Here is a 26575-nt window from a genome sequence, read left to right on the forward strand (position 1 = left end):
ACTGACTCCAGGTATTAGGGCGATAACAGAAGGGAGGGCCATTACATAATTAAATGCTACTAGGGATCCTCATTGCTATTGAAGTGTCATTGTTTCTAGACCATTTTAGTGACCCTTTCAGAGGGAGAAAAATTTATTTAAAACAAGAAAAAAAATCACAAGTCCATATTGATATTTTCATTTTATATTTAATACTAAAGTTTAAAATTTTTTAAATTTAATACTGGTATCTTTTCTTGTATTCTGTGCCCTAGTCCTGTTAACATTAAAACGTTCCTTTAAATGTTTTGTCCTACCACAAATGTAAAATATTTCAAGGTCACAATACCAATGTTACCACTAATATTTAACCTACTCTGTGAGGTTTGGGATTTCTTCCCAGTATTTTTCCCCTTAGAATTCATCCAACTGAGGATGTACAGAGTACTGACTTCAAAAGTTAGTTGAAATCATATATTTTTTCATGTGGTACATTATCTTAGTTGGGGAGGCTATAAAAACATTTAATTGATAATTAGGGAAATTGACATATGGACTAGATACTAGAGGATATCACAGAATTTTTGTTCATTTTCTTAACTATCATAATAGTATTGTGGTTACATAGGTGATTGTTCTTATTCTCAGCTAAATCATGCCAAAACATTTAGTGGTGAGATTTCATGATGTCTGCAACTTTTTTTTCCTCATTTTTTTAGAAAACCTAGATTTATTTGTTAAACTATTAAAAGACAAGACAATTATCATCTGAAGTACTCTGAGGATTTCAACCAATTTCACTGGTTGTTATGCAAACCGACCTAAGAGGCAAGAAATTAAAGGATATAATCTAAGAAGTTATTACAAAACAGACGGGTGATATGGATGGCAAAAAGAGTAAAAGCTAGTCAGAAGCACTTGTGTTAGTGGTAGTATATGTGCTAGGATGCTTCCCAAGAGGCTCCCTAAAGACGCCTGAGTGAATTAATCTGGGTCCCCAATTAGTGAAAAGACCCTTACCCCTGTGGAGAATGAGCAGAGGCCAGGATTTCTCTGAGATCTTTCTGTCTTTCCTTCTGAGGGGTGGGGGAATGCTTAGACTCCGAAGGGGTATATCTTAGACTCAGCCTTCCTTCTTCCCACCCAGTCTACCTATACCTTCAAGTGCCTGCGCATTCTCACTGTGTGGGCCTGCCAGGTTACAGAAGATGCACAGCGTGAAGGCAGGAACTACAGGCCTACTCAGAGGCGACCTATACACAGAAAGTTTTGAGGTAGATGGTAAACTACAAATACACTCTTGGTTAATTCACCTTTGTTAATAAAGATCATAGTTTCTTCTGCTGGTGACAACTTCTTGTCTCAGTATAGTCTGTCTCAAAAAAGAACTGGTTCAGATAAGTTTTGGAGAAGGAAAAAGACTCATCAACACCTACTCCACAGAAGAGGCACCAAGTTCTTTCCTACGGTGAGTAGAATCCCACAGCAGCATAAATCATTCTCAGTGATCACCATCTGCAACCTCAAACTGTCCCACAACTCTTGGTGTAGTGTCTACCTCCATCCCATCCACATAATCTCTTACTCAATCTTGTCTGGACTCCAGCCATGTTATACTGGTTGCACATTCGTTCTAATCTCTTCATTGTCACTTGGCCTTCTACTGTTAAATGGGATAATCCTTCTTCATAGGTGTAAAATGTAGGGATGTCTCCCTGCTCTTGTTCATGTGCTTCCACAACCTGTTCTTCTCCATCATAGTCATCTGAATCTTCATCCGCAGGATCTGGATGCAAAGCCTGGCATTCACACGTTGCAGTGAACATTGCTGATTTATCACTAGGCACAAATTGAAATTCAGCAACAGGTTCAACATTAGCATCACTGTCTTCTTCTTCAGCAACGGATTCTTTGGATTCTCCCCCAAATTTGGCATTCTCCATAACATACAAATACTCTCACAGACAGGCATGCAAACTAATGGTGGGTCTTCCAGTGAGAATGCTAATCCACAGCCATCTAACCAAGACAGATGGCTCTCAGTGATGTAAAGGGTGCCGGGATGCCGAGGGCCTTGCTGTTCGGCACAGAGCCCCTCAGCTGAGCCCGGCAGCAGGAAATTTGTGAGGAAGCTCACTGCAGCAGGGAGTGTGGGGACAGGCCTGGGGAGGGTAATGAAGCGCAGCAACTCCAGCTGCTTGGCAGCAACTTTCTTCTAAATAGTGTGGCGGACCACAGTGTGTGGGGCTGGGGTGGAGAGAGAGAGAGCAAGAGTACAAATGGTAAAGCAAATAGGGCAAAACACTAAAAGTTAATAAGTCTGGGTAGAAATTCTTTGTACCATTTTTGCAACTCTTCCTTAAACTTGAAATTTTATCAAAAAGTTGGAGGTGGAGAAAAAAGAGAAAGATGATCATGAGTTCAATATAGATTTTTAAAAGTGATCCATATACATGTGCATAAACGCTTTGTCACCTTGGGCAAGATTAATTAAGATGTATGTCCTGGGGAAGAAGCTTTAATTGTGCTCTGCTTTGGCAGAGAGTTAGAGCATACCTAGAGCTCTAAGTGCTTTAATGTGAAAGGGAACAGACAAAAAAGAATGCAATCAGAGGAGAGAATAGATTGAATACAATGTCAGCTTCTCCTAGCTTTCCTTCATTCTGGTTCAATTTATCTAGAGGCTAGTTAAGGATAGAACCCAATATATAAAGATATTTTGCAAAAAGCAACAGCATTAATGCCCTTCCCTTCTATCATCCCACTAGACCTGGGGTCAGCATACTTTTTCTTTAGAGGGTGAGATAATAAATACGTCAGGCCTGTTGCTCATACAGTCACTGTATGTCACACTCATTATGGGCCATACAGTTGCTGTATGTGTCACACTATATGTGTTGTTGTGGCATACAAATAGACAAATGAATGAACATGGTTGTGTTCAAAGAAAACATTGTTTATGGACGCAGAAATTGAAATTCCATATAGTTTTCACATAACATGATTTCTTTTTTTTTCTAGCCATTTAAAAATGTAAAATAATATTCTTAGTTTAGAGACAAAAAAAAAATAGATAGAAGGGTAGATATGGCTCAACCCAGAAAACAAAAGGGAAAAACTTACAATTGTGCCTTTGTGCTGGCTGCCTTTAGCTGCCTCACTTGGCTCTGGTAAAAGAAAGGGGCTCCTTTGGATGGCATGATAGGGCTAAGCAGCTCTGTGCTTTTAAGCCATCAAGCGGATAGTAAATCTCTTCCCAGACCTCCAAGATTCAAGAAGCCCATCAGCTGCTCCAAATAGGAAGGCTCGTTCTCAGTTAGGAATCAGTATAATTGGGAGGAGTCGTAAAGTCTAGTAATAACAACTAGAATCTTGGTCTATCAGCCCAGGAGCCACCTGGAACTGGAGAGTTTCTCATTTATTTTCTTCTGCAAGTGAAGGTACCTCCTCCACTATTTTTTCACTCTGGGGCCTTGCCATGATAGATTGAGCTCATGCGAACACCTTGTGTAATCAAATCAGTTTGCTTGTAGATGTAAACTTGTCTTATTTAAATAAATGTACATTAGATACTGACATAAATAACTTCCTAAGTAATAACTTTCATTTATAGTAATTTCTATCCTTTGATATCTCCATAGTGACCCTGAACCATGATATGTGCTGAATCATGATGGGCCCCTTTGGTCAGTGAGGGTTTTCCCCTAAGCCCCTAGTTCACTACAAATGACAAATGGGTTGAAAACATACCTCTCCAAAAGGAGCTTATGAAAAGAAAAGAAAGGGCTTATAGTGATGGAGATGGAGATGGGGAAGGAGAAATACATAACTATCTTCAGTATTTAAATGGTTGTCAAGGGAAAGAAGGTTCAGACTTGTTTCACTTGCTCTCAAGCAATAGAAGGAGAATTAATGTGTGGAAGTTGATGAGACGGTGCTGGGCTTACTACCAAAAAATAAAGAAATAACAAGAGGAAAAGAAAAAATTCAATAGCTGTCCAAAGATGAAATGGACTGCCCTGGAAGACGGCAAGTTTAGCATCCGGAGATACACACATACTTAGGATGTATGACCACTTAGTGGACAAAGATCCAAAAATTGAAATCATTTAACTAGGTAACACTTAGGCCTGACACTTTTGAGATGGCATTCTTTTATTAAGAAAAAAAGGGGCAAAGATAAAAAACTGTAATAGGCAATTCCTTATTCCTCTAGTCTAACCACAACAAAGACAAGTGTGGCTCATTCACCTTACAACAAATTGAGGCCCTACCATTCACCTAAAAGTGCTTTATTCTAGTTATATGCATTCTCCCATTTAATGACTATTTATTGAGATTTGTGTGTTATCTACAATGTGCCAAATATGAGGATATTGTGCTGTAGACACAGATTCTATTCTCATAGAATTTACAATTTATTGGAAAAGATAAAAATCTAATGAATATCTACAATTAAAATATGGGTGTTGAGATAATGCAGATATAGGGCATTGTGATGTTCCTTAAACATGATGATGGGGAGCCTGGGTGACTCAATCAGTTAAGTGTCTGCCTTCAGCTCAGGTCTTGATCTCAGGGTCCTGGGATCCAGCCCCATATCTGAGTCTGGCTCCCTGCTCAGCAGGAAGTCTGCTTCTCCCTCTTCCTGTGCCCCTCCCCCCACTTGTGTGTACTCTCTCTCAGATAGACAAAATCTTAAAAAAAAAAAAAATGAACACGATGACAAATTATTTGATATTTCCCCTATTGAGAGTTAGGGGCTAAATTCCCTTCACTTGAATTTGGTGGGGCTTATAACTACTTTGACCAACAGATAAAATAGAAGTAACAGTATGTGATCTCTAGGTCATGTGGCTTCTGCCTTGTTTGTTGGAAGATGAGGTTCTGGAGCCCTGAAGTACCCTGTAGGAAGTCCAGCTACTCTGAGCCCACTGTGCTTTGAAGAAGTCAAGCTTCAGAGACAGACCATGCAGAGCTCCAGTTGATAGTTTTCCTGCTACTCCCAGCTTTCTAGTCATCCCAGTCCAAATGAAAGATGAACTCACCAGAGTATTCCAGCTCCAGGCATTCAAGTCACTCCCAGCCATTCATGTCTTCCAGGCTGATAGTCCAGACATCATGGAGCAGAGACAAGCCATCCTCTCTGGGACCTGTCCAAACTCCTGACCCAAGGAATCCATAAGTGTAATAATAACATCATTGTTATCCCATGCCAGTAAGTTATGGGGTGGTTTGTAACAACAGTTCATCACAACAGGCCCATGAAAACATGTATTGAGAAGACCTAACCTTGTTTAGGAGCCAGAGAAGGGCTCTGAGGAAGTCACATTTGAGCCATGAGGAGTAAGAATTAGCTACAAGAGTGTTCTCAGAAAGAACTTTATTTGAAGACCCAGTGGAGGCAAGAGAAATACTGGGGCCCTTCAGGAACTGGCAGAGTGTAGTAGTGCAAAGAGGAGTGGGATGTGCTGGAGTCAGGTGGGAAGTAAAAGATAAGTCTCACCATGGTCATCTCATAAGCAATATTATGGCATCGAACTTTACCAGAAGTGTGAAGATAAACCACTGGAGGGTTTTTGGTATCAGAACCATGACTGGATGTGTTTGCATTGTGGGCAAGGATGAAATAGTGAGAAGTTATAGCCTTAATTCTGGTGAGAGATAATAGTAGGCTGATCAGGATAGCAACAGGGATCAATATTCTAAAGGTAAATTCATGGGATTTACTAAGCCTTTGGCTGTGGGAATGGGAAGTGAGAGAGGGAGGAGCCACCTGACTGGGCAGTGGAGTGAGTAGTGGTGTCATTTACCCAAAAGGAAACAGTGGAGGAAGAATGGATTAGAAGGGGTGATGAATAGCTTGATCTGGGGCATGGAGAATTTGAAGTGCCAGAGAGAAGGAGACAGTTGGTTAAACATTATAGGTAAGGAGGAGAATATGGAGAGGAACTAATATTACCAAGTGAGTATTTTAATCCAGGTACTGTTATTTCCCTTGATTCTGATAACCATGTGGGAGTGTTCAGAGAGGTAAGTAATCTGCCTAAGATCAGAGAAACAGGAAGTGTAGGGTAGAAATTTCAAATAGATCTTCTTATTCTAGTTCAAAAGACATGTGGTACTATTTTCCACTTAAAAAAAACCTCACAATGCTGGGTGATTCTCTTTGGATTTGGAAAGCAGCAAAATCAGCATTTGAGAATGCCTCTCTAGTCAGTTTAGTGGGTGACCTGAAAAGCTACAGTTTTGAAAAGGGGCCAGAGAAAAAGAAAGCTGTCCAGCTGATCTAAGCCACAGTGCAGGCAACAATGCCACTGCTCTATGACACCATGGATTCACTGATGTATTCTGGATGACAATGTTCGATAGAGCTTGTCTAGTAGAGACATTCAGGATTCAGCAGCACACATAGGCCTTCTTTGAAAGTTCTGATTTTCCTTTTAAGAACTAGCTCTTGGTTTACTAAGGGACCCTGATAATTATTGTAACTATCATTTGTTAAGCAGGCACAATGTGGTAGGCATTGTAGTAAGTGTTTCCATGTTTTAACTTATTTATTTATCATAAAAATCCATATGAGATAGGTATTATTTTTTAATCTACCTTTTATAGATGAGGGTGGGTATTGACTGGACTTTGACTTTAAGACAGCAGGTGAAAATGAAACTCTCTAGCTACTCATAATGAGCTGGATGTTATCTGAGCCACCTGGCCATAAAGCTGGGCGTGACTAGCAGCACAGACTAATGAAACGAAAGTAGATTGAGGCTGAGCATGACCGGAAGACACAGGTAATTTCTATGAACAGGTGGCTCACTGTCCACACTGACATCCTTCCCTCAACCCACACATATGGCCCAAGGGGCATTCCCAATAACTAGTTGGCTGGAGAAGGAAAAAATGAGCCAGATTTATAGCCAGGTCTACACACTACTGGCCCCAAACAAAAGTAGACAGCTATGGTGGGTATCTCTGCTCTGAAATCTCCCTAAAACATGGTAAAAAAGGGAAATTTTCCATGTAGGTATAATTTCAAGAGGAATATCTCAATGTTCACTTTACCTGAGATAAAGGATTAGTGACTGCCATACATTAGGTACTCAAATATTTTTAAGTAAATGAATAAATACTGGATTAATAACAATTTGTACACAGTAGTTAATGGTTTGGTCAGCTGGTTAGGGACATTGAAGGAATATGATAGGAAGATTTGTGACAGGAAGATTCAGAGAGATTATGTGGATGGACCTGATGCAATTGGTTCAGATTGTGGGAATAATTTATGGGTGATTTATAGAATTAGGTGGAAAAGATGATCTGCTATATGTGTGTCAGTCTTCTTCTCCAGCAAATGGGTACTTGTTCAATGGGCTCATGATAAAATTCTCCCAGTGGTGGGAACAGAAGTTATACATTGCTCGGTTACATGAATTTGCCCTCCTCAAGGCTGATCTGGCCGCTGTCAATCTGAGCCCTTGATAGAGTAAAATACACCAGGGGAATTAGACACTCTTAGCTGGTTACAACATTATATCACACTCATTCTATCGTGGGAAAGGCAAAAAGAATTTGGATTTTCTTTCCCTATTTACCACGTGTGCACCATTCGTGCACTCCTAGTACATCCTACAAGATGATACTTCTTCCTAAGGAGCTGCCGTAACCGTGTATGAAGTAAGGCAATGGGCTGAAGCCCATATGTTGCTGTCCTTATAAAACAAGAAATGGCCAATTGAAGACTCAGATACATCATGAGCTGTGAGATAGTATTTTGTGAGGCTGGATGCTACTTTACAGGAGATAGTTTTGCTCTGAAGTGGTGGCCCATATATTGTGCTGTTTCTCAACACAGCCAGATCGTGTACAGTGGGAATGGTGCTTATCACTATTAACCCTAAAGACCCAGGTACAGAATCTCTTTTTCCCATCCCTGAGACTCTAATCTCCACTGGTTTTAACTCCTAATACTGCCACTAGGAGGATAACAATAGTTACATTGAATTGGGAGCTGATGGAAATATTTGCCTTTTGGGGTATATCATACCACTAAATAAACAGGTAGGAGAGGAGGTTACAGTGGTGGAACAGTTGACATCAGAGGGAAATAGGACTGCTGCTATTTAATAGAGGCAGGAAGAAGTAGAGGGAATCCAAGGAACTCCTAGGATACCTTCTGGTATTGCATGGCCAACGGTAAAAGTTATTATATACAAGCCAGTGTAAGTCAACCCATTGGGTAAAGAACCTCACCCAGCCAAGATGCTGGCTGAAAGCAAAGAGCAAATGTAATGCATAGTAGAAGAGAAAAATCATAAATTTGATTTGTGATCTTGACCATTTACTGAAGGTGTTCATCATCAGCCACACGCACATACGCACACATATATACATACATATAATATGCATAAATACAGATCTTCCTTGACTTACGATGGGGTTACATCTCAATAAACCCATCATAAATTGAAAATCTTATCATTTGAAAATGTATCTAATACACCAAACCTACCAAACATCACAGCTTAGCCTCACCTACCTTAAATGTGCTCAGAACACTTGCATTAGACTACAGTTGAGCAAAATTATCTAACACAAAGCCTATTTTTTAATAAAGTATAGAAATAGCTCATGTATTTTATTAAATACGGTACTAAAGTGAAACAAGGCATGGTTGTATGGATGTAAGTGTATCGGTTGCTCACCCCTGTGCGGCTGACTGGAAGCTGCAGCTCGCTGCCACCGCCCGGCATCAGGAGAGAGGATCACACTGCAGGTCACTAGCCCAGGAAAAGATCCCAAATCCAAAATTCATTTTATGTGTATACTAATTTTCTGTCTGTTTTCTTCACCTCTCTTTTCCTTACAATTTTACATAAGACAGACATGTATATTGGCACTAAACTAAAATTTTGTCCACAGGTCATGGAATATTGGGATGGGTCATAACAGAACCAGAGGACACTAAGGCAAAAAGATATCACTTAGAGTTATATCTACTAATCACTTAGAGTGTTAGGTGGAAGGAAATTTTTTTGCCAGTGTAGAATAAAAAGAAGGGTCTGTTGATTGTGCCAACTACCATTGTGGATGGTAAGAGACATTCTTTTTTACTTTTCTTTCCTCAGCTTCTGGGCCCCCCTCCTTCTTTTGAAGAAATCTCCACTACGAAGTGATGTCAGAAACTTGCTTTCCCACCTTTGCAGCGAGTGCATGAGCATGTGACCTGAGTTCAGCCCGTCGTTGGGTGCTTCACTTGGAAGCCGGTGATGCAAAGAAGCAGGGCCGGTGGAGACACTGTGAAGGCTGCTGGCAGAGCAGCACGGCAGGGGTAAGAATAAAGGCAGCGCTTCCCACGGGGATGTCCGGAACCCAGAGATGGCAGAGGAGGAGGCGCAAGCTGTGGCATCTCATGGTCAGTGGCTGGACCTGCTGGGATGATTCTGTGCGGGGAGCTGGAGTACAGTCTTGACTCTTTTATCTTCCCAGCCTCTGTTATTCCCAAACATTTTCTAAGCCCAGTTCTGCAAATAATTCTGTAAGCTACCCTAATATAAAATATTTTTATTGCAAAATTCAAGCAGAAATGATTTCTGTTGTTTGCAAACTAGAACCCCTCGTTAATACAAAGAGGCTGGGCTAGATGCTTTCCAAGATTCCGCCCAGCTCTAAAATTACATGACTCTATAAAACTCATATTAAAATACATAAAGTAAGAAAATAACCTAGATTGTAAACATGTTCCTTTCACTAAGTAATTACTATTTAATATCATCTGATAGCTCTGTGTGTGTGTGTGCACGCGTGTGTGCGTGCCTTACAGGAGTAGTTCTAAGCAAAGGAGGGAAGGATAAACAAGTGCTTGAAGCAATATTGTACCCACCACAGTGGTGGTATTTTGTGAACATTACCATTACAATTCTCCCAGCCCATGGCTTTATACATCCTTCATTTCACCACGCTTGCTAAGTTTCTGCCTACCTAGCCCTGCAGCTTTAGAAAATCCTTCTAGAGTTTATGCCTGATAAGTCAGTACTTCATTACCTGAAAATGCTTAGTAAAACTCCCTAGCTAAGGAGTTAGTGATAAAAACCTCAGTAACCTAAAGAGTGCTTGCCCCCACTTCACTCACAAATACTGTATGGGGCATCGGAGGACCCAGCATTCCTTTGCTGCAGAAAAGACATAGCAAATCACTTGCCTCTCCATATTGGTACAAATGTTGAATGGGAGCAAGGTGATGCAGTTTCAAAACAACCCAATGCCAAATAAGAAACTTTCAAATATCTGTAGCATTAATTATGGACCAAGATAAAAGTCGGTGCTCCTGGGGGAGAGAATATGAGATAAGTGATTCTTGAGAAGGCCACAGCATCTAGCTATTCTATCTGAAAGGGTAGCATCTGTGGTCACTTCACGGACACGTATATATGAAGGACAAATAATGCTGGGTACTAAAGGGAAGCAATAATGCACATTTTGTATAAAAAATTATTATAGGGGGTTTCTGAATATTGCCAGCCCTCTAAGAAACACATACCTGCTGACATTCCATTCTATGGCCTAAACAGGTAACTGTAACAGGCAGATCAATGTGGCATATGGTAGAAATCCAGTAGCTTTTTAATGAGCAAAGATTTCTAAATAAAAAATCAAAGTTATAAAGAGTAAATTAAAGCAACGTAAAGTACTAAACAAAAGGCACTCTCTCTCTGATTGCTGTGGTTTGTAAGGATCACACATCTGAAGCTGGACTTGATGATCAGGACATAAATCGTCACCCAAGACTTCTGCAATGACCCTTAGCTGAGCCATCTCTGCCCAGCTGGTGCTCCGTCTGCCCACTGGCAAAAGCTTGCTTATTTTCACATTAAAATTACTGTACATTGCTTTGTTCATAAACTTCTTAGCCTCCCTCTGTCAACTATGTTTGCTCAGCTAAGATTCATTCAAGTACTATTACAATCAAGTCCAAATAATCTGTGTACTCATGCTCCAATGTATGAAAATACACACATGCGCGCGCACACATACACACACACACACACACACGTCATAGTTACGTTATACTGATGTGCAGGTTCTCAGTATTATTATTTTTAGACAAAATTACCTCTATGGGTTGGAAAATGGCATTTGGCTACCATTGGGTCTGTTTCAGTCTTTTAAATTAATGCTAATTTGTGAAACTTTTCTACTATCATTTAAAAGACAAAACAGAGAGTCTTACTAGAACTATATTTGTTTAATGCCTCACAGTGATCCTTGGTCGACATTGTTTGGCACATCTACTTGGAATGGGGGTTTTGGTTGACAGAGATTTAATGAACAAGAGCATTCTACTAATTTTGGGAAATCTCTTGCAGAGAAGCAAAAACATAACAAAAGTTTGTAAATTTTCTGTTGAAGTCACCCTAATAAACATACTCTTCAAAAATCACAGATTAGATTGTGAACCCACTTTAAATGCCCTTAATGTCTTCCAATACAACATGTTGGATTTTGCATATCGTTAAGAAAAGACATGGAAAATAGAAACATCTGGTTTTACTACTTAGAAAATACAATAATTGTCAATTCCCTGCTGTTGGCAAACACCCCAAAACACACACTAGATTAACAAAGCCAATTTAGTGTTAGGAAGGCAGCTGGCTCTAGTTTCTTCCTTCCCAAATGGTCAACACCATCTTAAACTTCAAATATGCAATGTTTCGCAACATAGAAAAACTCCCTTCTTTCGGAAACAATAACTAAAAACTAGCGTTTGTTACTCCACAAAGCATTGCTTTCTCCATTAAACACACACCCATGCACATGTATGCACACACATACACACCTGCTGCGAGAGAAACATACAAGATTTTTGCTTGCAGAGGATTCTTATATTGATAAATCCCTCTATGAATATTAAGTTTCACCTCCGTGACTTCCCTGGACTATTTCAATGAGGGAATAGCACCAGAAGAAAAAAATTCAGGGGCACTTCTACAAAAAGTGGGATCTTCTCAAGAACCCAATAGAAGATTTGGGTCCATACTTCAGAAAGTATAAAAAGAAGTCTGGTATACTAGTCCTCAAACTTCACTGTACTTCAGAATCCCCTGAAGATTTTCAAAAACTCTTGGGACCAAAATCCCATTGCTGCAGATTCTGATTTAATTGATTTGGGGCTTGGCCTGGGCATCAGGACTTTCATAAGCTCCCCAGGTGATTCTGTTGTAGCAAAGAATGCAGCCAGTGCTCTAGTATCACATTATCATTGACCAATCAAGTTCTTCTATCTTTACCTTCCATCTGTTGGTCATGCCAGCTTCATTCAGTCTTCTGGTTAAGAAATGTTATGCAGAGGAGCTACTTAGCCAAGAAAGTCTGCTTTAGAAATCTTTAAATTACCCTCCAGACCATATAGCTAAAAATTTAAATATGTTAAAGTTGTTACAAAGGAGGTAAGTGGGAAAGGCAGGCTTTTTATTAAATTACAAGGAATAACAATGAATATAAATAAGTGAAATGTCACATTTACATCCATCCTTGTAAAGATAATAATTGGCAAAAACAGAAGAAGGAGAGTATACCTTAGCTGCACTTCAGAGAGGTGAACTTCAGAGAAGTCAGAGACTGAATATTTTAACAAGCATTTACAAAATGTCATAATGACAAGAGGAGAGAGGGCCGTGCATGGAAGGATGATTTGATTTCTGCTTATTTACTCTGCAACTTTCAATGGTAATGGGGAGCAATGATGCTTTCTACTCCTCCCTGTGCATATCTAACATAAAGAATGCTCTGTAAAGGGGCACCCGGCTGGCTCAGTCAAAAGAGCATTCAAGTCTTAATCTCAGGGTTTTGAGTTCGAGCCCCACCTTGGGTAGAGATTACTTTAAAATCTTAGGGGTGCCTGGGGTGGCTCAGTCGGTTAAGTGTCTGGCTCTTGATTTCAGCTCAGGTCATGATCTCAGGATTGTGAGATCACACCCCACTTCGAGCTCTGTGCTGCTAGGTGTGGAGCTTGCTTAAGATTCTCCCTCTCCTGGGGCGCCTGGGTGGCACAGCGGTTAGGCATCTGCCTTCGGCTCAGGGCGTGATCCTGGCGTTATGGGATCGAGTCCCACATCAGGCTCCTCTGCTATGAGCCTGCTTCTTCCTCTCCCACTCCCCCTGCTTGTGTTCCTTCTCTCTCTGGCTGTCTCTATCTCTGTCAAATAAATAAATAAAATCTTAAAAAAAAAAAAAAAAAAAGAAAACGATACCCTGCTTCCTTTAAAAAAAAAAAAAAAAAAAAAAAAAAGATTCTCCCTCTCCTTCTGCCTCTCTCCATGCTCGCTCATGCACTCTCTTGCTCTCTCTCCCTAAAATAAATACATCTTCAAAAAGCCAATTCCACCTGTCACTTTTTACAGCTTTAAGTGTGGTTAGGAGAAAATTTTAAATTATAGGTGTGATGTGCATATTATTTCTATTGGATAGTACTGCTTTGTCCCCTGGGGAGATAGAAGGATGAGATGAAATTGCATAGGGGAATGAGGACCCTGAAGGGTGTCAGATCTATAGGCTAACCAGTCATTCCATCCTTCCATTGAAGGAGGTTGCCTGACCTCCAGCAGAGACTGGAGTTGGTATTTTACCCCCCTAAACGGATAGAGATAATCCAAAATGAGATCATTTTGAAATGAAAGTGCTTGAGATACTTTTAATTGAAAAGTTTTCATCTTTCTTCACTACCCTGCAGGAAGGGGTCTCATAAAGAAGTTGAGATCAGTTATTATTCTTCACACATTTGGGAATGGTGTGAGTAAATATTTGACCTCAGTAAAAATTAAAGTCTTTTATGGAATTAATATCATACTTTTATATAAATTTTGAACCCTGCTTGGTTAGTCATCCTGCATACATTAATCTCTCACCAACAGGAAAAAATATAATTGCCCTAGCAAAACAGATTAAAAAAGTAATGCTGAAATGTAATACTATCTGGCAATAAAAAGGAAAAAAAAATCCAATACATGCTATAACATGGATGAGCCTCAGAAACATTATGCTAAGAACCCAGATGCATTACATTTATATAAAATGTCCAGAAAAGGCAAATCTATTGAGACAGAAAGAGATTAGTGGTCATTTGGGGCTGGGAGTAGGATCGGGAATTAATGGAAATGGGCATGAGAGATCTTTCTCACTTTTACATCATGATATAAAACTAGACTATAGCAATGGTTGTACAACTATACAAATTTACTAAAAATCACTGAATTGTATACTGAAAACAAGGGAGCTCATAATATGTAAGCTGTTCTTCAATAAAGAGGGTTTTTTTTATATTAAAAGTAGCAGGGTCAGTAGATTCCCATAAAGCATTTTAAATTTTTGCACGTTGTTATGGAAAGATGTGGAATGTAGACAACTAGAAAAAATTGAAAACTATTAGTAACCCTGCCTTTGGCAAACACCCCAATATCAACCAAATTTATTGTTAGGACACCAAAAATGAAATGTAAACTATTTAGAAATCAGATAATGAAACCCGATTTCAAAACTTGTAGAATGCAGCCAAAGATACACAGAAAAAAAAAGGGAAATTATAGCCAAATAAATTAGAAAATAAAAGAGATTGAAAACGAACTAAAGCTTTTAAGCTAAGAGGATAGAAATAGCTCAATAATATTCAGGACCATGCTTCCTTCTCTGTCTTTCCTCAAACTCCACTCCCAAGGAAACAAGTCATCATATTTCACCGAATCTAAATACTTGATGAATATTTGTCACCTCTGTATCCCCACTGCCACTTCCTAGTCATACATTTTTCCTCACACAGCTACTAAAGAAAATTTAGAATCAGCTTCTTGGTCATCATTTTCTACTTATTCCAAAATAATTTCCAAGCCTTCACCAAAAAAAAAAAAATACTATGAAATTTTTTGCTGCAACTGAGAGAAGACTTGAACTGGAGAGCTTTTCCAGAAGGATGATCCTAGACTGGAGATTAAATTTGGCATGTATGTCAGCATTCTGTAACAAAATTTCAATGCAAACAATCAACAGGATTTTTTAAAATGAAATTTGACATAAGAATAAGATATTTTTGAAAAGACTAATGAGCGAACACTTGCTCTATCAGATAGCAAAACAGATTAATGAAAACAGCACAGTATCGATGCAGAAATATAAATATAGATCAGTTTTTATTTAATCTAATCAAGAGTCCATATGGATATGAAAATATAATTAGAAGTATAATATATAATAAAGGTGGCATTTCAACTCAGTGGGTTAGGATGAATCATTAAATAATTGGTGTTGAGAGAGTTGGCTATCAATTTAGACCAAAAAATGAAAGTCAGACACTTAGCTCATATCATTCTTGGAAATAAATTCCAGATGGCTAAATTTTAGAATAAAATTATGGAATAAAATTTAAGAATAAAATTATGTGGATAATACATACTATTTAAAAAGAATTAGGTACATCTATTTGCAGGGGTGCATGTATCATTTTGAAGTTTGTGCTTTGCAAAGGTGATGCTGGCCTAGGAGTATAAACAGGGAATGACATCCAGCTTTGTCACTGCTTGTCAAGCTGCCATGGTTCAGAAGGGGGTCTTTTCCTAATTTGTCTATTCAGGTAGGGAATCTATGCACTTTGCCATCAGAACTGAGCACCTTTTCTAATTGGCACAAAAACCTTATCTGCTAGCAGTAACCAATAAATAGTAGTTAACAGGAAATAGGTAATCTGTCGATACATAAATGCTTTTTTAAACACAAATCGTTGCTATAAACTGAACATGTCCCTCTCAAATTCATATGTTGATGTCCTAACCCTCAATGTGATGGTGTTTGGAGATGAGGCCTTTGGGAAATAATTAAATTTATATGAGGTCATGAGGGTCAGTCCTCAGTATGGGATTAGTGTCCTTATAAGAAGGGACACCAAAGAGCTACTGTATCTCTCCCCACCTATAGGCACAAAGCAAGAAAGCATTTGTCTATAAGCCAGAAAGAGTTCTACTCAGAAACTCACCATGCTGGCACCTTGATCTTGGACTTCTAGTCTCCAGAACTATGAGAAAATAAATTTCTATTGTTTAAGGCACCAGTCTATGGTACTTTGTTATGGCAGCTGGAGCTAATACAACAGTATTATATTATAAAATGTATTGTGGTATTTTTTTTGTATAGGTACATAGAGATAGTATGTATGCATATGTATCAATAGACAACTGATAACAGAAAGGACTTTGTGTAAGAGTAGTGATCAAGGGACACTTTTGCATTAACCTCATGTTTTATTTTTAATAAAAATATCCTCATTATCACATGTTTTATCTAAAATATTAAAATGCTTAAATATTTTGAAGAAATATTGTTAGAACGTATCTTATATTTTAAAAATTCAATTGATAATATTCACTTATATTTAATGTGTGTTACATTTAATACCCTTTAATCCTCGTAACTCTCATATGAAGTAGACACTAGATATGTCTTTATTGTACAGACAAAGAAATTTAAGTACAGGGAAGTTGAATAACTTACCCAAAAGTCACATAGCTATAAAGAATAGAGCCAGGATTCTAATGTCGACAACCTGATTAAAGAACCTTCCCTCTTAACTTCTCTGGCATGTTCAGAAAGAGAATAGGGCTTAGGAAATTAGGAGTTTAGTGAAAACTTTGGCAAAGGCAATTTCAATAAAATAAAATAACTCTTAACTATAGGACACAAACTGAGGGTTGCTGGAGAGGAAGTAGGTGGGAGGATGGGGTAACTGGGTGATGGGCATTAAGGAGGGCACTTGATGGAATGAGAATGAGCACTGGGTGTTATATGCAACGGATGAATCACTAAATTCTACCTCTGAAACCAATAATACACTATATGTTAATTAAACTAAATTTAAATAAAAAAATTTAAAAATGAGGGTGAAATACAGATAACTGAGAAGGAAAACATAACTAATAAATAAAATGAATTGCTATATCTTTTTATGTTGAACCACATGAAATTGCCAATACTTAACCATTTTTGACCTGCAGAAATGGAATTTTCTTATAATTTGACCTAATATATCTGCTAACTTATGAATTTTGTTTTCAAGAAACTTAGAATTAAAAAAATAGAAGAAGAAAATAACAGAAATTTTTAAACGCTCAAGGCCATGTGTATGTGTTTTTAACAGATCTGGAAACTGTTTCAAGCTTTTATTCTGATATGAAAAAAATGTGCCTCCAGTTAAAAAATTAAACATGAGATTTGCGAACTGTATTTCAGTAGTAGAGAAAAAGCAATCAGCCAAATTTCTTAGTGTCAGGGTGGTTATAAAAGAACACAACTTCTGGTCCTTGCCAGAAGCAAAAGCTGCTAGCAGTTTTTACATGTTGAACTCCATCTTCCTAAGTCACAGAATAAGGGCAATGCTTTCATCCACAACATTATCCAAAATTTTCTGGGAACTATTTTTTGATGTATTATATTATCCTGATATTTTAATGATCTTCCTCACTGATTTCCCATTGACATGCAAGTACTGGACTCATAACTATCCAAATCTGCAACGTTTCACATGAGTTGAACATACAGATCATAGACCCCTAAAAGTTGATAGCTCACTTAGCCTTCAGAAGCTATCCAGTTCAATTTTACGAAGAACAAAGCAGAGCCTCATAGAGGTTAAATGAATGGTTTTGGCAAAGTCATATACTATTTCAAGAAGATTTAAGACTAAAACCCTGGTCCCCTAGTTCCTAGTCCTTAGTACTCTTTTTGCTATGTGTGATATGCCTATTTTTTCCTGTTATGTAATGCAGATTAATCTGATTTTCCTTTTCTTCTTTTCAACTGGAGTTCTGAGTCAGCTAATCTTGATAATTATTGGAACAGGAAGCAAAAGACCAAAATGGCTCTGTAATCAAAGAAACTCCCTGGCTATGAGGGGGAGATTCTATTAGAAGCATGTCTGCTAGATGCTGGGACCTCACATCTGTTCTGTTTTTCCCACCCCCTTTAATTCCTATGGCTCTCTCTCGTTTCCCCAGCACAGCTTCAGACTATCCAACCAGGCTTTGACCTCCACCATTGTCTTGCTGTTTAGGGGGATTTTTGCCTCTGACCCATGGCATGACCTATCTGCTGGTATCCACTTTATCTCGGTTTGCGCTTATTTGGCTGGTTTCTCATTGGCTGTTTCACCTCTTAGCCTAGATCCTTGGCTTTGGTGTGTTCTGTTTTCTCCATAATAGATTAAACTGAACTCTAAAATCCTGAGATACCTAGAAAATGATGTAAATTTCATCCAGAAAATCCTTAGGAATTGCCTGGCATCTATGTGGAACTCCAGATTTACTCTGCAAGGTTGGTGACTGGAGTTTGAGATAACTGTCCCATGCTTCACAAAGGAAGCTTCCTAGATACAAGTGAACCTCATTGTATAAAATGGTTATGTCCTTCAAGGTTATGTATAAGTCTAAGGGGTAATTTTTATTTTGTATTTATTTTTCTCAAGATTTATTTATTTGTTTGTTAATTTATTTAGAGAGAGACAGTGGGGAAGGGTCAGAGGGAGAGAGCGTATCAGATTCCTGCTGAGTGCAGATCCCAACTTGGGGCTAGATCTCACAAACCATGAGATCAGGACCTGAGCCAAAACCGAGAGTTGGAGGCTCAATTGACTGAGCCACCCAGCACCCCTAAGGGGTAATTTTTAAATAGACTTTATTTTTAGAACAGTTTTAGGTTCACAGTAAAATTGAGCAGAAAGTACAGAGTTCCAGGCAAGTTTTCTACATTGACTAACAGTAAGCTTATTGTGACTTCTGTTATGAAACAAAAGAGCTATTCTTAATTTATCTCTTGTGAAAAACTACTCAGAAGCTACCTAAACTAGGTAACTATGCTAGTACGAATTTATTGTCTGGCACAATGTTAAGCTATGTCAGAAAGGGATTCTGGAAAGATGCTGAAGGAGGAAGGGACTTTCTTTCCTCATTCTAGTGTTTACCCCTTCTTGCTCCTACCATACGGCTGCCTGCTGTGTGTGTGGCGAACTCCCAGTGGCACCTGTGCCCATGGAGTTCCAATCGCACGCAATGGTCAGTTTCCCATCAAATTTTAGAGGCACTCCCATGGTCAGATTCCCACTGAGTTTTGCAAGCATCCCAATGGTTGACTTCCAGCTTTGGCCTTCTACACTCAGGCAGGGTGTTTCCTGCTTTCTCAGTGACTATGAACAAGTCCTGGTTGAGCCCATCTAAGAACTTCTCCACAATGCAGTGGGCCACAACCATACCTTCTACAATGAGGTCTGAGAACTAACCATGGGGGTGGGGAAGGGGGTGCACTTCCATATTCATTTCTTCCATGGGAACCTTCCTTCAGCCCCGGGATTTTCTTTAAAGTTCTCTATCTCTTTATATAATAGAGGTTTTATATTAGAATTAGTAATTCTTTATCTTAAACTTCCCCTATTCAAATTACTGCATTGTCTCTGTTTCCTCACTGACACTGATTGATACAGTAAATTTGGAAAAGTAATTTTAATTTCTCAGGGTATTCATTCATAAAATGAGGACACTGGGCTAGTTGATCTCAAATGTGCTTTTCAGTTCTAAAATTACACCATTCCAAGAAATCCTGTGTTTTCCTACATAGGGTGCATTCCAAGTATACTACAATGAATTGCATACACAGTATAATTTTGCATTGTCTTCTCCAGCCATAGTCATAGTAAATGGGTCCCCCTTCTTATCTGAATAATGGTTTCCTCCTTCTAGGTCAACATATTAAGTCACAGCAGCAGCCAGTATCATTTCATGCACACAGTGGGTAATCAAATACTGTGAAATCATCTGTGAGGGTTTTAACTAGGAAGCTATCTAAGGAACTAAATGGCAAGCTAGAGATTTATGTATGAATATGAGAGACTGAAATACATTATAAGTATCATTTTATCTATTTGTGAATATAAATATTGTAAGAACACATTAAGTATAGAAAAATGCTCCCTCTGATACTATTTACCCTAACCACCTCCATTACTATGCAATTTAGGATTTTTCTTTTACCTTTCTCTGTCTTTCGCTGACTGTTCAGCCATTAATTTCTTCAGTTCTTCCAGACGCTGAAGATCCCTCATTTCCATTTCTTGCCACTTCTGTTCTTTTTTAGCCCAGTATTTTCTTATCTATATTATAAATGATATATAAAATTTAAATTAAAAACAGATATGTCAAAATGAAGAGAAAGTTATAACAACATACCCACTGGTTCATATAGCCAATATCAAATTCAAATGGCACTTTATCTTTTACATTTCTTAGATCTGCCCACAGTATATTAACAACAGAAAAAAAAAGAAAACATGAAGGTACATGTCCTGAGAAACTGCATGGTTTAACAATTTCTGAAGTGGGAATGTAACTTATGCTGAGATCTAAAGTTTAAATCTATGGCTAAAATAATTGACTTTCAGGGAACCACAATAGAAGCATGTTATTGTCTCTAAAGTATTTGATCTACCTGTTACTCAAGAATATTTTTATTCCCTTATGATAACGCAGTCTTTAATAAATACAGCATTAAACCTATTTTTGCTTTAAAAGCATGAGTTTATTTATGCTAATGGACAGCAGGATGTTGAAAGCTTTATGCTTCTGGGGAAGTGGCAGGAGATAGGTGGGAGGAAGGAGGAGAAGGAAAAATTAGCAGGGTTGTGATTTATAGTAGCTCTGACTTATGTGGTAAGATAAAGGACAAATTTATCAAGCTCAAAAAGGTGAGAGCATTGTCCTTACTAGGCCTGTTTTACTTCCCTTCTCTGGAAATGGAGGCAGACTGGGAAAACTGAAAGTACTCATATGGCTTTTAAGGGGGATGAAACTATTATTCATGGTTCTCCTATTTCCACAGGTGGAGCAATTGAAGTTCATGTTTATTTGACAGAGGCCCCTTCGAGCACTCTGGCTTGTCATGTTGTGTGACTCGAGAGTGGATCTTGCTGGAGAAAGCAGAGTACCTCAATGGTGAATGATAGTGAGTGACTGCCAGCAGAAGGTCTGTCATGGAAAACAGGTTAGCCTCACCCCTCTTTTGAGAGGTGAATATGAAAAGCTAAGTGGTTTCTGGACTTCCCCTAGCAAACATGGTCTCTGACCCCTGGGAGAACTAAAAGGAGCGTCGCAAGAACATGGCCACAGCCACAGCAACTCTGCTGCAGAACATACAACACCAGCAGCCACAACAGAGATGGCCACTCAGTGAGTAAGGAGGAGCTGGATGGGCTCAAGGTACAGCGGTTTCACTCCAGAGATCACTGAGATTTGAATCTGGGGAGAACAGAGATGGAGCTAGAGAGGTAGCAGCACGAGAGATGGAGAGTGAAAGAGAGGGGAGGAGAGGCAGAGAAAGAAAACACTGACAAGGTATGTTTCAGAGTCCTAACTGATGAATTCCAGGACATTCTATCAGTGCCAGATATGGCAATGTTAACAACGATTACATCCTCTCCCTCTGGGATTGAAGTGGTCTTTATTTCATGTTTTATACTTTTCCGTGTTACCTTATGTTTTGCAATAAATATGTATTTCTTTCATAATCAGAGAAAATGAAGCTACTTCAAAACGAAATTTTAAAAAAGAGCAGATACTGGATTAAAGAGCATTTTCCTCTGGGGTCCACCAGACCAATGTTCGCTTATGCTCAGTGTTGGCCTTGGAGGAAGTCAGTGGTTCTTTTGTCCACAATCCCTTGCCTACAGGCAGACCAAACCCAGGTTGCTGGTGTCCTTGGGTTGCAGACACTATTTGGTGCACCATCCTCTGTAGGCTCTAGAAGTCAGTCACACCTGAGGCTTTTGGCATCTCGGGATCAATTATTTCCATTCCCAACACTCTGGTCTCCTCAGACATTACGATAGCGTGAGCCTCTCCCTCCCTCTCTCTCTCTCTTTCTCTTTTTTTGTCTCTGTCTCACTCTCTCCCTCCCTCTTTTATGTGGGCACAATTTATTCTTTCTCAGGACTTTCTACTGGACCCTCTGAAACCTGTGTGTCATCACACAGAAAATCCTCTACCTCTTCAACCTTCAGACACTACATCGTTGTTTTGACGGGAGTTCTCTTCAGTAAAGGATGATTATCTTCTGATGCCCCATGGGCCAGGAAGCTGGGAAATGGTCTGGGCATTTTCCTCCTTGTTAACTGCTACTTTTATACCACAATGATATTCCTCTCATATACAATGCCTTCTTCCTTCGAAGTTAACTGTATCTGGCTGTATCACTTTCTAGTCCTCATCACTGGCCTGTGTGGATTTCCAGGTCATTCTCAAATACTCATCAAGAATTCAGATATGTGGCTCACAGCCACACAGGACTTGTCCAAAAAGACCCTTTCTACTTTCCTACAACTTCAGGATCTGCCTGAATGCCCCTCCAATCTACTAATACCACAGTTTTATGACTTCCTGCATTCCAGGGAGCTACCTCTTCCCCCAGAATTCTATTATCATCAAGCACATTTCAGTTCCAATCTGAAATCTTCAATTATAGCCATCGATTATATGACCAGAAACTACCCACTTCTTTTTCTATCATCCTCTGTGTTCTGATTGTATAATTTTATTCTTCTAGTAGAGCCCTCATCACAAGGCTTTGCTAATTAATATGCTTGTTTCTCTCCCCCACTAGACTTCAGAAAATGTGGTTTATTCATTTTGGCACTTCCAACATCAACTAAAGGGTCTAGACCACAGTATATACCTATCCATCATCTACCTCTCTTCCCCTTATACCTTCAATCTCTTGGTCTGTGCTGCTTCCTTTTCCTCACATGGAAATATGTAAAAATCTCACTAATTTACAAAATTTAAAATAACTTTCTTTAGATCCCCAAGACTGTCCCTTCATTGTTCCCTTTTCAGTCAAGCATCTTAGAATACTTGCTGTTCTTCAATTTCACATATCCTGTTTTACTCCTCACCCATGACATTCCTACATCTGCCTTCTTCCATATTCACTAGTCTTTCCAGTGACATCCAAATGAGCAAACTAAATGATCCTTTTCAATCCTTATTTTATATAATATCTCGTGTATTTAATTCTGTCAACCCTTATCTAAAGTCTTAAGATATTACTGACTTTGGCACTCATTTGTTCAACAAATATTTATTGACACATGCTTTAAGCCAGATGCTGTGCTGTGTACTTGAGATATGATACTTAAAGAGAAATAAAACCTCTGCATCATAGAGCTGGGATTTCTAGAAAGAGAGAGAGAGAAAGAGAATAAACACATAAATGAATGAACAGAATATTACATGTGAAGTTCTAAGAAGGAAATAATTATAGTAATGATTTAGAAAAATTTGGGTAGAATTTTTATTAGAAGGCATATTTTTGTAATGGCATTTGAACCAAAACTTGAAAGATGATTGTGAGACAACTATGGGAAGAGATGGAGGGTGATCACTGCAGAAGTGGGAGCTCTAGGTGCAACAGCATTGAGTAGGAAAGACCTTGTGCATCTTCAGGACTGGGAAGAAGCCAGTGCAACGGCAGCATGTGGTGTGAGTTAAGAATGGAGGTGAAATCGAGAAGCTACCTGGGGCTAAGTAATTAGGCGAGGATTTAAGGTCTGGAAACATGGAAAAGCTATTGAAGAATGTAAAGCAGGGAGTGACATGATCTGACTTACCTTTTTAAAAGGTAGTTCTGGATATTGGGTGAAGAAAGGATAGTAGAGGAGCAAAGGAGAAACAAGGAGACCAGATAGAAGAATAAGGCAAAAATGATCACTTGGACCAGGAAATGAAGTGAAGTGTTCAGATTTGAGATGACTTTTCAGTGGAGCCAGACTGCTCACTGAGGGATTGGATATGAAGGTTGAAGAAAAAAGGAATCAAGGATGATTCCTAGATTTTTGCTAGAGCAACTGGTTGAATGATGGTACCATAACTGAGATGGAAGACTGGAAGAATAACAGGTTTGGGAAAGAAAGACAATCAGGAGCTCAGTATTGAACATTAAACAGTTGTCATGGCCATAAGACCTTGAAGTGAAGATTCCAAATAAACATATGGAGGGTACAGATGGGTGGCTCAAGGGTCAATTCGGGGCTGGAGATCTAAATTAAGGAAATATCCACTTAAAATGGCATTTGGTGCCATAGGACTAGATGAGATCTCTAGGGTGAGAGCATAAATAGAAGAAGATGGCCATGTACTTTCATTCCTTTTTTTTTTTTAAAGATTTTATTTATTTATTCGACAGAGATAGAGACAGCCATCGAGAGAGGGAACACAAGCAGGGGGAGTGGGAGAGGAAGAAGCAGGCTCATAGCGGAAGAGCCTGATGTGGGGCTCGATCCCATAACGCCGGGATCACGCCCTGAGCCGAAGGCAAACGCTTAACCGCTGTGCCACCCAGGCGCCCCTGTACGTTCATTCCTATCTGCCTTTTGCAAAGTTTCTTAACTAGAATGACATCCTTTCCCTCTTCCACCTATCAGTTTTATTCTACCCTTACCAGAACAAATGCCATCTCCTCCTTGAATCATCCTCTGAACCCTCCAGGAAAAAATCTTAGCTCCATCCTGGGCACACCAATGACCCTTGGTGAAGGTTTATTAGTCTCCATTCTGTCCTGCCTTGAGTTACCTGATTCTTTTTCATAAGGCCCTGCCACTGCATTGTTACCAATATATTTAGGCATTTACTTCATACCTGGCATGGTCCTTCCTGCCTGTAGCCTGTTAAATCCCTCCTGTCCATTCTTTAAGACACAGTTTTAGCTCTGCTTTCTCAGCCTTCTTCCTTCTCCCTCTCCTCCAGACATAGGTGTACCTTCTAAGGCACTATTTACGTATCTTTAGCATAGCACTTTCCATACTGGTCTGCTTTATTCACCTTTGTATTGTAGTACCTTGTATCATGTCTGACACAGGGCTTAACTGATCATCATTAGGTGAGTAGAAACTTCTTTCTGGTCGCTGGTCCAAGAATAACAAAGTTGTGGATGGGAACAAAGCCAGCAGTTTTATCTGCAGGATGGTGAAGTCTGAACTAAGCACTTCCCTAAGGACAGTTCCATTCGCTTTTTGACAATTAATAGGAGCCTGAAGTGTGTGTCAAACTAAAGTTAAGGCCAAGGATATTTAGCTAGCCCTTTGGAATGTTTCTTGAGACACAGATTTCAAACATCCTGTTTTTTATTTTTTGAGTGATCCTTATAACATTCCAATGACAGGAAAATCAGAAAGTAAGATCAAGTGATAAGAGTTGAATTTAAAGCTTCTCCCTTGACTTTCACAGATGAGGTTTCTAGAAAAAGCTTGCTTTTCTGAAAAACAAAACAGGCCTTCATCCCCTCTCCCCCCCCATCTCCTCTTATTATCTCAGATTCATATTGGATGTTCCCCTTTCATAGTCCTACAGTTTGCTCATTTTGGTGAAGTTAAGCCAGTAAAAGTGTAAATAAACCAATGAAACTATCCTGTAAAATAATGCTATGCTAACTTTTCAAAGAGTTTGAGATCATTTTTATATCCCATCTTACCTTTCTAATCTTCCAAACAATATGTTTCCTATTAAAAACTCTATTAGGAAACAATGCTTACAGCATTAGAGTACCTCAAAGTTTAATTCTAGAAAACTTAGACTAATACTAGACACCATTAAATTATATTTTTTCACTCCTTCTGTCCAAGAATTATTATAATTCAGCCATGAAATAAGAATTTCTTATTTACACATAGAAAGCAAAAAGTTAGGACTAAGGCATTATAGAAGGAAGACAGTTTGGTTTTTGATTTCAAGCAATCTGTGTGATGTTGAATCTTCGAACAAATAAACTTCTATAACTTGCCCCCAGGTCATTATTTTAAAGGCTCTAGTGACTTATTCAGAAGGAGGTCATAATTCTTAACTAGATACATAAAATATATGAAATAGGAAGTTCTAAACATCCAGTTCCACTACTCATAAGCCATTGAGATAATGGACTTTTTAGTCCATTTTCTAGATTCTCATTTACTTAGCTAATTCTTTGCATCTTACAGATCTCTTTTCTACTTTTGGTCTGGAATATGTACCCTCACAGAGTTGTGATATTGTTACATGTAAAAGCAGCAGGACCTCTTAAAAAAAAGTAGTGGGTTATTTTTTTACTTAAAAATTTTTCCATTTGCTCCATTTAGATCAGCCAGGATCCCATAAAATCATCACCAATTGAAGTATGACTATTCCTTCCCTACAACCAATTTGATGAGCATCTATAGTTCATCATATAATCTTTCACACATTTGTGTGAATTTCGGAAAGGTAAGGAACATGCCGTACACTGTAATATTTATTTGTATCTAGTATTGCATCTTGCAAATGATAAATACATGATATATCTTTGTTAAATGAATCCAGTGAAAAACAATATGGAAAAGCAACATTGCACACAGTACTTTTCTTATTTCAACTTATATAAATACAAAACTAATAAAGCATCCAAGTGGACAATAACAATAGATGACAATCAGTGGTCCACTCCACTAAGTCAAGTGTGGGGTGGAAGTGCATTTAATCTCAAAAGAGTCTGGGGGCATGGTATTTCTCAAGTC

At 38.8% G+C, this 26575-nt stretch overlaps 1 protein-coding gene and 1 pseudogene across 1 annotated transcript in view; both read right to left on the minus strand.

Annotated features, from left to right (window-relative positions):
- Nucleotides 1–26575, minus strand: part of CCDC148 (coiled-coil domain containing 148) — a 231019-nt gene that overhangs the window by 29727 nt on the left and 174717 nt on the right. The window contains exon 12 of the mRNA XM_034654599.1: nt 20037–20155. Within this exon, the coding sequence (XP_034510490.1) occupies nt 20037–20155 (119 nt within the window). The remainder of the gene's footprint in view (nt 1–20036; nt 20156–26575) is intronic.
- LOC100475575 lies at nt 1481–8732 on the minus strand (annotated as a pseudogene).

This window comes from Ailuropoda melanoleuca, chromosome 2 (genome assembly GCF_002007445.2).
Source record: "Ailuropoda melanoleuca isolate Jingjing chromosome 2, ASM200744v2, whole genome shotgun sequence".
NCBI classification, from domain to species: Eukaryota; Metazoa; Chordata; class Mammalia; order Carnivora; family Ursidae; genus Ailuropoda; species Ailuropoda melanoleuca.